At 49.1% G+C, this 14,132-nt stretch overlaps 1 protein-coding gene across 6 annotated transcripts in view; it reads left to right on the forward strand.

Moving 5' to 3' along the window:
* CAPZB (capping actin protein of muscle Z-line subunit beta) overlaps positions 1–14,132 on the forward strand; it is a 135,761-nt gene that overhangs the window by 27,469 nt on the left and 94,160 nt on the right. The window contains exon 1 of one of the 6 annotated variants that reach the window (XM_027109946.1): positions 7,425–7,526. The exons of the other annotated variants lie outside the window; for them this stretch is intronic. Within the exon in view, the coding sequence (XP_026965747.1) occupies positions 7,440–7,526 (87 nt within the window). The 5' untranslated portion in view covers positions 7,425–7,439. Of the gene's footprint in view, positions 1–7,424; positions 7,527–14,132 lie in introns of those variants that run through there. 6 annotated transcript variants of the gene reach the window in all.

Consider the following 14,132-nt stretch of genomic DNA (forward strand, 5'->3'; position numbering starts at 1 on the left):
TGGGCCTCTCATCAGGTGGGCGTGCAGAGGCCCTCTTGAATTGGCTTCTTTTTTAATTTTTTTCTCGGTTTTGCATTTTTCTTATAACTGCAGGTTTGTACCTGTTGACTACCCTTGTCTCATTCCACCTTCCGTCACCCCCGCCTCTGGTAGCCACAAATCTGATCTCTTTTTCCATGAGTGAGATTGTTTTTGAAGTATAGCTGACCTACAACACTCTTGTTAGTTCCTGGTGCACAAAACAGTGAATTGATATTTCTGTAAATTTCAAAATGATCACCATGATAGTGATAAGTCCAGTTGTCATCTGTCACCATACTATATTGACTATATTCTCCACGCTGTTCCATTTCCTACCTCTGACTCTTTTTTCTTTTTTACTATAGGATTTTTAAAAATTGAAGTATAGTTAATTTACATTGTTGCATTAGTTTCAGTGACTCATTTATTTTGTAGCTGAAAGTTTGCACCTCTTAATCTCCCTCACCTCTGTTTCTCCTCCTCCCACCCCACATTGGCCTCTTTTAGAAAATAAAGTTTATTTATTGAGTTAAAAAATAGAAATGGGGAGAGACTGTCATCAGACTCTTGCATGCTCTTGGTTGGCAGTGTTGGTGTTCAGTGCTCTCCTGACACGCTCCACTTGCTTGGTCTGCAGTTTGGCTTCCTCTTTGCAGGACGGTTCCTTGAATTGAATTCACAGTTTGAACTCATCTTCTCAGGCCCTCCTCCTTCTCTTTACCAGGAGTCTATCCCTGCTAACACCCGGGAGCCTGGGGAGCTCTAAGCTGCGATGGGGCGCTCACAGCCGTCACTTAGAAGAGCCGGGCTTCACTCAAAGGTGGTTTGCCTGGGCCTTCCAGCCTCAAAGCTCTGCTACTTGAATGCGTACTTTCAAGTCATCTGGAGAAAACTGGGACACGTTTCTAAAATGCATTCTCGAAGCTTTTGGCTCTTATGGTAAAGAACGAAAGTTTGCAGTCCGACAGCCTGGATTTCCCGGCCCCCCTGCAGTGTGGCCTGGGCCAGGTTCCCTCCAGTCACTGAGCCTTCCTGGTGGGTTGGGATGATCGTGTGAGCCTCGCAGGGTTCTAAGGATCGAAGGAAGGTGGTGTGTAGATGTGTAACATGTAGAAGACAATTAATAGTAGTTGTTAGTAATCGTGTGTAACTTTCCAAGGTAAAAGCAGTAGGAAACCCCTTCCAAATGTCATTTGCTTGGAAAAGCAAATGTCTATTTTCTGTGGAAAAGAGTTTTTAAAGACCAGAGTGTAGCTATTTTAGGGTGAAACAGGCGGCCTTACAGGACAGACTTGCTCTTTGGAGGGTCCGTCGTAGCGGCTGGTACCTCGTTCCTTGTGGCCCCCACGGGCTGCCGCCTCCTCGCAGGTGTGGGTGAGATGGAGCTGCGCTGCTGGCCTTGCCTGTCCTTTGTGTGGCTTCCCCCATCCCTCGGTTATTTCTAAGCTTTTATCCAGGACCTCCTATGAGAGGGCCGGGCCCTGGGGAGCAGGTGCCGTTGACACAAGGTGCCCGCCCTCCAGGAGCCCCCGTCTCTGCAGGAGACAGAGCTGTGATCCCGGAATGCGTGAGAGGCAGCGCCCGGCGTGGTGGCCAGCAGCGCAGTGCTCGAGCTGGCTGCCTGGGTGTGAGTCCCGCGTGTCCTTTGTTCCTCACTCTCCTCATCTGTAAAAGGGGAGTAGGGTTGTTGTTTGGGGGGTGAGCGAATACATTTCTAGGGCTTCTTTCACTGCCTGGTCCCCAAGAGGGACTTGGGAATTGTTTGCTGTAAGCGTCATGAGAGGCAGCGTTCACCGGCAGGGTGAGCAAGACCAAGGCCCCGCTTTCTTAGCAGGAGGATGGACGGTCATGAGGACTGTGAAGAAACAGAGCAGGGCATGTGCTAGGACCTCGGAGGAGGGGCGGGCCGGGAGGGCAGGGAAGGCCCCATCCCTGGGCAGCTGAGTGGGGGCTGCTGAGCGGGAGCCAGCCACGAGGGCATCTGAGGAGGGGCAGCTGGGGTCAGGGCAGTGGGTGGAGGAGAAGGGTCAGCTAGTGAGCAGAGCACCAGGTCGGGTTGCCAGGTCAGCAGGGCTGGATCACACAGGGCCTCGTGCACTAGGCTTTCTTTTAGTGGTAACAAGGAGCCACGGGGTTTTAAGCAGGAGAACACTGTGGTCTTACTTATGTTAAAATAGGTTATTCTGACTGCCGTGCAGGTAAAGGATGATGAGAGGCCAGGGTAGACGCAGAGGGAGAGCAGTTAGGATGTCCAGTGAGAGAGAGGGTGGTGTAGTGGAGGCGGACAGCATTGGGGTTTGCTTGGAATCATAGGACTTGCAGGTGGACATTGATTCCAATTAGGAGGTGCCTGGGGTTTGTCTGGGTTGAGGGACGGACACCTGCGGGTACCGTCGCCATGAGGCCTCCCGAGTTGCACATGCAGACTCCACATGCAGTGTTCTTCCCGCGCCTCCCCGCTGCGTCCACGTGGTGGAAGGCCCGCCAGGACCCGGAGTCAGCTTGCAGCCCCTCCCCTTCTCGGTGCTCAAGCAGATAGCAGAGTCATTGATTTCTCCCACGAATATTTATTCACTGCCCGTGAGTTAAACGCTGTGCCGGGCCCAGGTGATACAGAGGTGGCTGAGAAGGACAGCCCCCTCGTTCTCCTGAGCCTGTAGCCTGGTGGGGGAGATGGACGCCAGCCAGATAGTGGCCGTGCCCAGAGGGAGGCACACTGCTGTGGGACAGAGGGACGGGCCAGGAGGGCCAGGCTTGAGCTGAGGGAATAGCAGCGGGCAGAAGGAACAGCACGTGCAAAAGCCCCGAGGCAGGAAGGAGCGTAGTGAGTGTGAGGGCTCAAAACGAGAACGAAGAGATGGGCGGGTCTGTCTTTATCTTGGGAGCCCTTGAAGGGTGTAAGCAGTGAGGGGTGAGTTTGAGTTTGAGTCTGGAAAAGCTTTCTCTGAACCAGGTGTGGAGAAGGGAGGGGGCTGGCACAGGTGTGGGTCCGTCAGGGGACGACAGGTAGAGCAGGTGAGACCTGATGTTGGCTTGGGTGGGGGTGGGGTGGGCTTGGTATTGGGGATGGAGAGAAATAATAGTAAAAGAATAATTATAGTAAATAATAAGTTAAAATGCATCCTGTTATTACTGACACATAGTGAAATGCTCAGTAAATGTTAGCTGTTATTTATATGATAATTACAGGTTTTGGTAGAGGAAAACCCTGAGGTTCGCTTTACATAAATCGGGGCTGAGGCACTTTTGGGTCATCCACAGAAGTGGAGGCAACAGTAATTGGATGACTGAGCGAGCATCACTCGCTAGTATTTCCAAACTGTCCTGTGCAAGAAGTGCTCACTTGTAGCCGCAGCCTTGTCACTGAGCAGCTGTGTGACACTGGGAGCGCTGACACCACCAGAGCCTCTGCCCCCTTTTCTGTAAGCGGGGCTGGTGTTACCTACCTTACAGCTTTGTTTGAGGGTCCAGGAACTTAGCTGGGAGTGCTCTGCAGGCTCTTCGGTGCTATGCACATGCGGGGTGGGATATTATTTTGCCTGGTATCATGTGGTCCTCTCCATCCTTCTACCACGTATTAGTTGGGAGTTGGAAAAAAAGGCTTTTATAGTTACCATTCATAGGTTTGTTCACTTCCGCTCTTCAAGGCTTCTTGTGTGCCATCTGGGTCAGGAGGTTCTTTTCCTCTCACCCGTGGTCTTCGTTTCCCTGTTCCTTTCCTGTTTGTGCCTCTGCCCCCACCACTCTCCTTCCTTGATCCCTCCCCTGCCAAGAACCAGCGCCCAGAACCCGTGGTGGGTTCTTCTTGGGAACTCGTGCTGACTCTGTGGGCATTTCTGAGCAGTTCACCTGCTGAGGTTGATGCGCTCTTGGATGAAAGTGTTGTTAAGGTCTTCGAGTAAAATGGGAACAGCTGGTCATGATGAGAGGCACAGTGACAGTTCCTCCACATGGCTGATTTGCTGTGTATCGGTTTGCACTGCAGTGTGACACCTATAGGACAGTGATAACTTTTACAAGCTTTATAATTCAGCAGTCTCTCCGTGGCAGCAGGAATGAGTCATGTAGCAGCAAAGATAATTCTTGCAAATAATAAATATCCCTTACTATTATTCCAAAGACAGGCATTTGGTGGTGGTGTCGGTGGGGTTTTTCATAACCTCTTGTGGACTGCTGACTGGTCTTTTCCAAAACAAACATGGCAAGTGTCTGCATTTTAGGTACTTTCCCTCCCTGGCCCCTTTATCCTTCAGATGTGCAAGATTTCCCAACACAAGCCTACATATCAGCTGATACTGCAAAAGTGTAAAAGGATAGTCTTTAAGGGTTTTTGCTTCCAAGGGGTCTTGGGCCAGCTTCCCTGTTGTTGGATTCAGTGTTCTTGTTTGTGAAATGACAGGGTGAACTTTGAGCATCTCCAAGTGCTCTCCCTCCTCCTGCTTCAAGGTGGATGATCCTGTCGGGTGGCCTTTGCTCTTAGACCGTAGAAACACTCCAGAAGTATATAGTCAGTAACGTTGACTTTTTGTGTGTCAGACAAACCCTAAGGGTCGATATAATGAACTTAAAAAAAATTTTTTAAGAAGAAAAATTCTTCTGCCACATGTGGTCAGCCCTGGTAGGAGGTCTGTTGGGGAGATTGGGGGAAGGACTAGAATGTTCATCGGTTTGGTTTCCTAAAGCAGGCCCCCCCCCCCCCCCCCCCCCCCCCCCCCCCCCCCCCCCCCCCCCCCACCAACGGGTCAGGAAGCAGCAGCAGAGCGTGGTCGTGCTGTGGCCTGGCTTACTATCAGCCTCTGAGGGCGCCTCTTGGGAAGTGCTCCATTGTACAGTTTTGCAAATGGGCACATGTTCCCAGACCGTAATCCACAGTGATGTCGTCACTGTTACCCATCTGAGCCTCCTGAGGTTGAGCTTCTTGTCCTGATTGGGAGACCTGGGTAGGGCCAGTGTCCGTGGGCCAGGTGCATATTAAAAGACCACCACAGGACTTCCCTGGTCCAGTGGTTAAGACTCTGTGCTTCCACTGCAGGGGATGCGGGTTCGATCCCTGGTTGGGGAACTAAGTTCCCACAAGCTGCACAGTGTGGCCAAAAAAAAAAAAAATCACCACACCCCTCTGACCTGGAGTGTACCAAAATGGCAACCAAGTCTTCCTTCCTGAATTCAGTGCTGAAAAATAGACTGCTCCTAGGTACGGCTTTAAGAAGCGAGGGCCAAAGCTCGCTCCCAAGACCATTAGCATCAACCTGTCCGTGAACTTGGACTGAGTTAAGGACAGCTGGAGGATAATGGAACCAGGGGGATTAGGTTTCGAGTGTGAACAAAGATACTGAGAACCGCATTGTAATCATTTCAACATGAGGTGTGCACTCTCTTCCCTGGACCCTAAGGAGTCTGAAATCGTTGAAAAGAAAGGGAGCAGCCCAGAGAAGAGGGTGGTGATGAGAAGCCCCAAGATTGTGGTAGCCTGTCCGTCTCCACCTGGAACTTGCCCTGGAAGGGGTGTGGGCCCTGAAGGTGGGCAAACATGACCTGAATCTTGGTCAGCCTCTTCCAGGCACCATAGCTCTGGGCAAGCTCCTGAACCTCATTTTCTTCCCTTCATCCACCAGGGAGTTAGGAAAAGTTGACTCGAGGTTTGTTACATGCCTAGTGGGGCGGCCATCAAGAAGTGGTAGCTGTTCTTATTGTGAATAACGTTTTGGGCCCCCTGGAAAGGATGTAATGCTATTATGCCGGGTTCTGTGCCAGGAGTTCTACCTGTGCTCTGATTTCATCCGAACAAGTCTCTGAGGTTGGGAGTGGTCCTCCCATTTCACAAGTTAAGAAACTTGTGCACTGGTGGGGTGGGTGGTTAAGTAACCATGTGAGGGTTTCATTAGACTTGCTGGCACTGATTACTGACAATCCCTAGTGCCGGCACACTGAGTATCTTTTTTTTTTTTTTTTTTTTTTTTGCGGTACACGGGCCTCTCACTGTTGTGGCCTCTCCCGTTGCGGAGCACAGGCTCCGGACACGCAGGCTCAGCGGCCATGGCTCACGGGCCCAGCCGCTCCACGGCATGTGGGATCTTCCCGGACCGGGGCACGAACCCGCGTCCCCTGCATCGGCAGGCGGACCCCCAACCACTGTGCCACCAAGGAAGCCCCCCTTCTTTTTTTTTTAAAGAACATATAAATGATAATAGTTATGGTCTCCTTCTGATTTTGTAAATTGTAGGAAATTAGAAAAATAGCAAAGTACAAAATAAAATCACTTTAATCCCATTACTTAGACAAAACATTTGTTATTTTGGAGTATTTCTCTCTGGTCTTTTATTATAATTTAATTTTTTGGAGGGTATATACATGGTTACTACTATGTCTGTATTATATTGTGAGTGGCAGTATTGCATGTACTCAGACACATGGCTTCTGGAGCCATGCCCTACCACTTACTAGCTTTGTGACCTTTCACAAGTTCCTTGACCTCTCTGTTCCTCAGTCCTCTCATCTATGAGATAGGATTAATAACAGAAGCTGTCTTATAGGCATGTTTGTGAGAACTGAATGAGTTAACACATGTAAATAAAGCACTTAGAACGGGGTGCCACCCACAGAAAACCCTTGGGCAGTGTAACTCGTAATCACCATTTTTGTAGATCATCACCTTTTTCTTTTTAAGCCTGATTTTAGCTGTATCGTAACATCACATTGTGTAGATATGTCACAGTTAACATTGAAGACGTGCTTATTCCTTCGTTCTCTTGGGCGTGTGGGAAAAATGGCCCCAAGACAAGGTCCGATTTCCTAGCGTCTTCAGTGTGAGATGCAGTGGGGCCGTTTTGAAATCCTCTCCCTGTGTCCACAGATCCAGGGCCAGACTTGGAGTCACCTCTTGTCACACCAGTGCATTTCTTTTTATTGGCTGTCGTCAGAATTTTCAAGCACCTAGACCCCACTTTGTTCTTTTACCCCGGGTTCCGGCCTTGGGACGTGCGGCCTTCCAGTCCCACTTGGTGATACACAGGTGCACTTCGTGCCTGTCAGCTTTACGTGCCTGTCAGCTTTACGTGCCTGTCAGCTTTACGGCCACTCGAGGGTCGGGGCTTGTGGCCGCGGAGCTGCTGGGACTTCATCTGCAAATGAAAACCACCTGGCCAGCTGCTTGGGCCAGACGGAAGCCAGATGGAGAAGTCAGGAGGGACACCGGGCCGGGGCCTGGAGCAGCGTCCTGTGTCCTGTCATCCTTCCGCTGTCCCGGCCTCTCCAGCTGCAGATGGTGGCTTGTAACCGTCATCTCCTCCAGAGCCCAGATGATTCCAGGATACGGGGCTCTCCCATCCGGGCCCTGGCCAGCCCAGAAGATGTGACCCAGAACCTAGAAAAGTGTCAGATCTGATGAAAGAAGAGGAGCAACAGGTGGCTGAGTGGCCATGAGGGTGGAAACTTTCACTGTTGTGGTGAAGGGAGACGGCAGGGAAAGTAAACAGCAGAGTTACTGGAATCCACACGGCACACAGGTAGGAGAGATTTTTGATGTGAGCAAGGCCAAACTGGCAGACCCTGAAAACAATCGTCCCACGCCCCCGCCCTCACCCGCCCCCATGTGTTGGCTGACAACAGCTGTTGCAGACTAGGGAGTAAAGTTGGTCAGGCCACCAGGCAGCTCCTAATGTGAATCATTTGCAGTTGAATGAAGGATAGAAAGCATAGGTTAGAGAAGGTGAGACACTTTGCATCTTTCTTTGGTCCACATTGTCACAACTGCCCCAGGTTTTGTTCTGTTTTGTTTTTGTTTTCTGTGGTATGCAGGCCTCTCACCACCGCGGCCGCTTCCGTTGCGGAGCACAGGCTCCGGACACGCAGGCTCAGCGGCCATGGCTCACGGGCCCAGCCGCTCCGCGGCATGTGGGATCTTCCCGGACCGGGGCACGAACCCGTGTCCCCTGCATCGATCGGCAGGCGGACTCTCAACCGCTGTGCCACCAAGGAAGCCCTGCCCCAGGTTTTGATTTGTGGTTCAGAGAGGAAAAGTTTAGGAGTTTTTACCTCTGGGCTTTGTGGATTAATGAGGTTGCTGGAGTGGGAACTAATTATTTCAGTCTCTAAATGCTCTTCAAAATAGTGGGCATATTTCTGCATAAATGTGAGTGATTTCTTAGGTTAGATTCCTAAGAGGGTATGAATAGTATAAAAGCTTTGCATACATCGTCGCCAGTTAACTTTCTAAGAGAATCGTCCTCTCCTGCAACCTTTCAGGCATCCCAGTTGCTTTTCTAGTCTGTAGTCCTTGTGCCTTTTATGTAATGAATGATCTTCCACTCACCTCTTGCAGACGGCTTATTGTCATATTACTCATTTTTAACTTTGGCCCATTTCTTTTCACCTTTGAGGACTTCCAGGGAGTGACATCCTGTCGGGGGCGGCTTTAAAGTTTCTGTTGAATGAGAGTAGTGTTCTCAGTTTTCCTGCACAGCGGCATCCTGAGCTCCGTGAGGCATTTGGGCCAGTGCTCTGTCTCCCCGGCCACTTGTCTTTGAGGCGAGCGTGGCAGCTCAGCCTGAGCCTTGTGCATGGCTTTTCAGGACCGTGCTTTTCTGCGTTCTAGGTACACTGGAACTGACCTCCCTCCTGCCCCGTCCCCCGCCCCCCCATTATCTGCTGAGCCTCTCCATGTAGGCTGTCTGTCCAGTGATTCTGAGAGGCTGCCGGCTTCCTCTCTTCCTACCACATGGTCTTGCCATGTGCTCTTGAGAGAAGCAGGGAACAGAGCCGCGGGCGGAGGTGCGGCAGCCAGCACTGCCAGCTCCTCCAGAACTGGCGCTGTGTGTGGTGTTTGGGTTTTTTTTTTCCAACTGCTTTGTAGAGGTGTGACTTAACATATCATAAAACTCCCTGTTTTTAAGTATGTGTTTCAATTTTGTGATTTTTTTTTTTAGTAAATTTAGGGTTGTGGCGCCGTCCCCACCATCTAGTTTGACAACACCTTTATCGCCCCAAAAAGATCCCTCCCACCCATGTGCGGTTACTCCCGGTTCCCACCCCTGCAACCACAAATCTTTCTTTCTGGACATTTCATACATACGGCGTCACATGGATTTTTTTTTTAATTGTTTTATTTATTTATCTTTGGCTGCGTTAGATCTTCGCTGCGGTGCACGGGCTTCTCATTGCGGTGGCTTCTCTTGTTGTAGAGCACAGGCTGTAGGCACACGGGCTTCAGTAATTGTGGCTCGCGGGCTCTAGAGCGCAGGCTCAGTAGTTGTAGCGCACGGGCTTAGGTGCTCCGCGGCATGTGGGATCTTCCCGGACCAGGGCTTGAACCCGTGTCCCCTCTATTGGCAGGCGGATTCTTAACCACTGCGCCACCAGGGAAGAAGCCCTGGATTGTTGTTTTTTGGTGGTGGTTTTTTTTTTAAGGAAATTATTTGATTGTAAAAATAATGCTTGTTGGAAAACATCTGGAAGAGCAGAAGCCAAATTATCATTAGTAGTTACCTTTGGGGAGTAATTACCTCTAGGTGGTGGGATTATAGGAGGACTTTTTATTTTCTGTAATGCTTGAATTTTTTACAGCAAGCCAGTATTATATTTACAGTCGGGAAAAGGTGTATATTTCATTTGTGGACAGTGCCAAAAAGTATAAAGAGGATGAAAAAATAAGAGTCACTGAAAATTCCCCCTCTCCTGGATAAAACCACTTTTACTTTTTTGTGTTTTTCTTTTTCAGTCTTCTCTGAGCATATTTTTAAAATATAGCTTTCATATTTAAAATTTTGCATCCTGATTTTTCTCATTGGCATCACAGAAGTCTTTTCCCCACCTAACTTAAAACACCTTTGCAAACTTCCTGTTAGTGATTTTAAGTGGTTCGTCTTTTTTTTTGGCTGCTTTGCATGGCGTGCAGGATCTTAGTTCACTGACCAGGGATGGAACCTGTGCTCCCTGCACTGCAAGTGCGGAGTCTTAACCACTTAACCACTGGACAGCCAGGGAAGTCCCTTTTAAGTGGTTCATCTTAATGGTTGTACCATAATTTACTTACACTGGGCATTAAGGTTGTTTTCACTTTTTGCTGCTATAAAAAGTGCTGAAATGAATGTCTTTGTAAAAGCTTTGTGTAAGACCTCTGCAGAATTCTGGGCCAGGGGGTTTGTACCTGAAGAAAAAATTTTTTCTCCCAGTTTGGAACTGTTTTTGCAAAATCGCTTTCTAGAATTCTTCTCTGAATTTCTACTCCTTGAAATGACTTACTTTGACCCCAGGATTTCCTGGAGATGGCTCCTTTATGTCAGGTTGCAGTACAGGGCGGAAATGGCAGGAAGATAAGTGAAGAGCCAAACCAGGGCTCCTGAAGATGGCGGTGCCCTTAGGAGCCAGGACGTCCTTTATCTCAACAAAATCTTGCAGTCTGGACAGTGTTTAGGCATGCTGTGTTTTCTGTAAATAGTCCTTTTCTGTTGATCCTTGGTTTTCAGCGAATGTTTTGGTTGTTTTAAGAGGGTCCAAAGAGATTTTTGATCAGATTCAAGCCAGAGTTGCCGAGGGGTGGGGAGGTGGCAGAAGGGATCGGAATTCCCTGGCGGTCCAGTGGTTAGGACTCTGCACTTTCACTGCAAGGGCCCAGCTTCAATCCCTGGGAACTAAGATCCAAAAAAACAAAACAACAACAACAAAAAACCCAGAAGGGGCAGCCTCTGGGGACACACAACTAAAGGAGGGGGAGGTCGAGGCCAGTATACATTCCCCACGCCCTATCCCCCCCCCACACCCCACCCCCTTGCTCGCAGAGGTTCTTCAGAATCTGAACAGAGGTTTTAAACCTGGGATGTTTGGGGCATGAGAGGGACCTGTGAATCCACCAGATATCTTATTCAAACTTCTGTATGTATGTGCATTTCTCTGGGGAGAGGGTCTGTGACTTTCATCACCTTCCCTCTGGCCTCACAGAGGGTAAGAAGCATGAACTGCCTTGGAGGTTTGGTGTCTTCCTTAACAGGGAACACCGTGTCTGGTGCACACCCAACGCTGTGGGCACCACACATCCACTGTGTGGTCTTGGTCAGGTGACCTAGCCTCTCTGCGCTTCAGTTTCCTCATTTGTGAAGTGCTGGGCACATAGGAGGCACTCATATTCCCATCAAAATTATTACTTGAATTTTTGGCTCACGAAGGTTTTAAAGGCAGCCATGGACCAGAAATTGACCTGGGTAACCTTCTTTTTTTCTTTTTTTTTTTTTTTTAATATGTATTTATTTGGTTGCACTGGGTCTTAGTTGCGGCAGGCGGGCTCCTTAGTTGCGGCAGACGGGTTCCTTAGTTGCAGCATGAGAACTCTTAGTTGCGGCATGCATATGGGATGTAGTTCCCTGACCAGGGAACGAACCTGGACCCCCTGCATTGGGAGAGCGTAGTCTTATCCACTGCGCCACCATGGAAGTCCCAACCTGTGGGTAACCTTCTGTCTCTCACAGCTGGGCCCAGAGTTGGGCGATGGTGTCTGTGGTTCTGTTATAACAGTATCTTGTTTATTTTAAAATAAGGAATGGATTTTTAAAAATCCTTTGATAAAAGTAAGACATGCTCATTGTATAGGAGGGTATAATTATTATTTTTAAGTGTTTGGGAGGGGGAAGATATGAAATCAAAGCACTGCTAGATGGCTGCGTGTTCACCCATCTGAACACCGATGGGGTGGGTGAATGCAAATGACGAAGCCTTCTTTTAGTGCAGTTGGTGTAGAGTTAGTTACCCCAGCACGAAGGAGCTGTATTTTTATGGCAGCCAAACTAAAGCCAGAAGCAATGGAACTTTCCTGAAAACAAACCAGAGTTGAAGATTCTGGAGTGTCTGGTGGCATCTTTACAGGAAACCTGTGAAAACACAGCTTTCCAAGTTGAAGGGGTCGTGGTGATTTTTGAGGACCCTTTGGTGTTTTTGGTCCTTGAAGCACCTGTTCTGTTGCAAAGCTTCATCTAGGGTTTCCTTTTGCTCCTCCTTTAGGAGGGCTTCCCTGGACCAAGTGCAAGCAAGAGGCAGTTGCCTAATGTCTGGCAACCATTAGACTCAAACAGGCCTTGAAGTCTGCAAGAGCCTGGCTTAGATGGCACCTGGGACTTCACGCAAGGGAGTGGTGCCCGATTTAAATTTTTAAAAAACTTTTTATTATGGACAATTTCAAGCATATAATATAATGAACCCCATTTACCTCTTGCCATGGCCAGTCTTGTTTTATCTATACCCACCCACTGTACCCTCTCCCAACTTAAATTAGTTTGAATCAGATCGTCTGGCTTTATTGTAATGAGCAGTCTGGGCCTCTCCATTCTGAGAACAGAATTCTCCTACACACTGTACCAAGGTCTCATCGACCAGAGTGATCACTGACTTTTGTTTTTTGAAAATTGTCAGTTTGTATACTTTTCAGCCCTTTTTATGATTAAAAAAGTAATGCATGCCCATTACAATTGGAAATCACAGACAAAGCTTAAAGGTATATGAAGCCCTCTGTAATTCCACCATCTGGAGACACCCATAGTGATGATTCTGAAGGGGCCCTTTGGATGCCTCAGGGCTGCGGCCGTCTGTACCTTCTGCTCTGGCCACCCCCCGCCCAGAATCATCATCGTTGCCTCTGCCTCTTTGGAGCCTGGGGAGGGTCTGATGTGGTCCTCTGCCGTTTGAGTGAGTTGGTGACACACTCGCTGCCAGTTGTACAGAAGGGTTGAGCACGCCCATCACCACCCTCCATCAGTGGCTCGTTCTTTATATCCGTGGTTGGTGCTCAGGGGATGAAGTTAAAGGGATGTGCTGTACCCCACTCCCACTGGGCCGACAGAGCCTTCTGTTTCTGCCTTGAAACCCTTCTCTCCCTGAGCTGGGCGGGTAACAAAGCTGAGTCCCAGAGAGAAATGTAGCGCTCCCAAGTATACCTCCTGCACTCACTCCACTTCCAAGGAAAGTCCTCAAGCAGATTAACTCCTGGTATGCTGAGGCCACCCATGTGCCACGTGTCCCCACCCTCTGAAGGCAGTGAAGGGGTAGACCCCAGGCTTAGCACAAGTGCACAGCCAAGAAAATGCACAACAAACTAACTGGGATTCACTCTTTCAGAGTTTTCAGCCCTGAGTATCATTATGTGTATTTTCTAATTTCATTATTCTTTGAAAGCATGGTTTTAATGTAATAGTCTGTCTTAAGGATGAACTAGAGTAAGTGAGTAGAGTTGGATGCAGTGATAGCTATCCAGACACTAATTCTGAGTCACTCTGCTTGGGGGACCTCAGCTTGGGTGTCTGCAGACCTTTCCTCCTTACCTTGTTCACTGGGGTACAATCCACACGTCCCAGCAGCGTGGCTTCGCATCCAGTGGTTGCCATCCAGAGCAGTCGGCCTTAGGCTAGACCGAGATTTACCCTTTCACTGTGAGGAAAGGTTGGACTGAGCTACCAGGGTTGCATTTCAGGAGAAATGCTTAACCTGTGTAAGAGCAAATTGTTGTTCCATCACCGTTCCCAGCATCATTTCTAACAGATATTCATTACGAATGAATCTTGTATTAAAGTGTTTTCTGAATGATTATACCTTGAAGTGCCTTCTGAGCAGTTTACTGGGTGTGATAGTAACGTGTGTGTGTGTTTTACCTCAGCTGTTGGAACGTTTGGTAGCCACCCCTGCCTGGTTGTGCTCCGGCCCTGTCCTGCTTTCTCATGCCTGGGCAAAGGGTGTAACGGCAGCCGGAGAAACTGCCGAAGTACTAGATGTTAGGACCTTGATTCCATCAAAAACAAAACAAAAACAAAAAACCCAACAAACCCCAGGGGCTGAATCTCACAGGAATAAGATTTAAGATGAGTGGCGTGCGGTAAAACACTCAGCGAGTCAGTGGAATCAACCCCAGGGACACCCGATGGTGAGGGGTCCCAGAACTGTGTCACATGCAGGGCACAGGCAGACCCAGGAGTGTGTGGCCAGGTGAGGAAGGGTGTGATGATTTGCTTCAGGGGTTTGAGGGGATGTTGCTTGGCCAAGAACTTGTACATCTTTGGATGGCCCTAGAGGACAGAAGGATGGACAGCGGGTGCGTTGCAGATGTTCATCCAGTGCCGTGTGGAAACAGGCTGCCT

Source organism: Aethalodelphis obliquidens, unplaced genomic scaffold (genome assembly GCF_003676395.1).
Source record: "Aethalodelphis obliquidens isolate GAN/ISIS:26980383/991018 unplaced genomic scaffold, ASM367639v1 scaffold9, whole genome shotgun sequence".
NCBI lineage: Eukaryota > Metazoa > Chordata > Mammalia > Artiodactyla > Delphinidae > Aethalodelphis > Aethalodelphis obliquidens.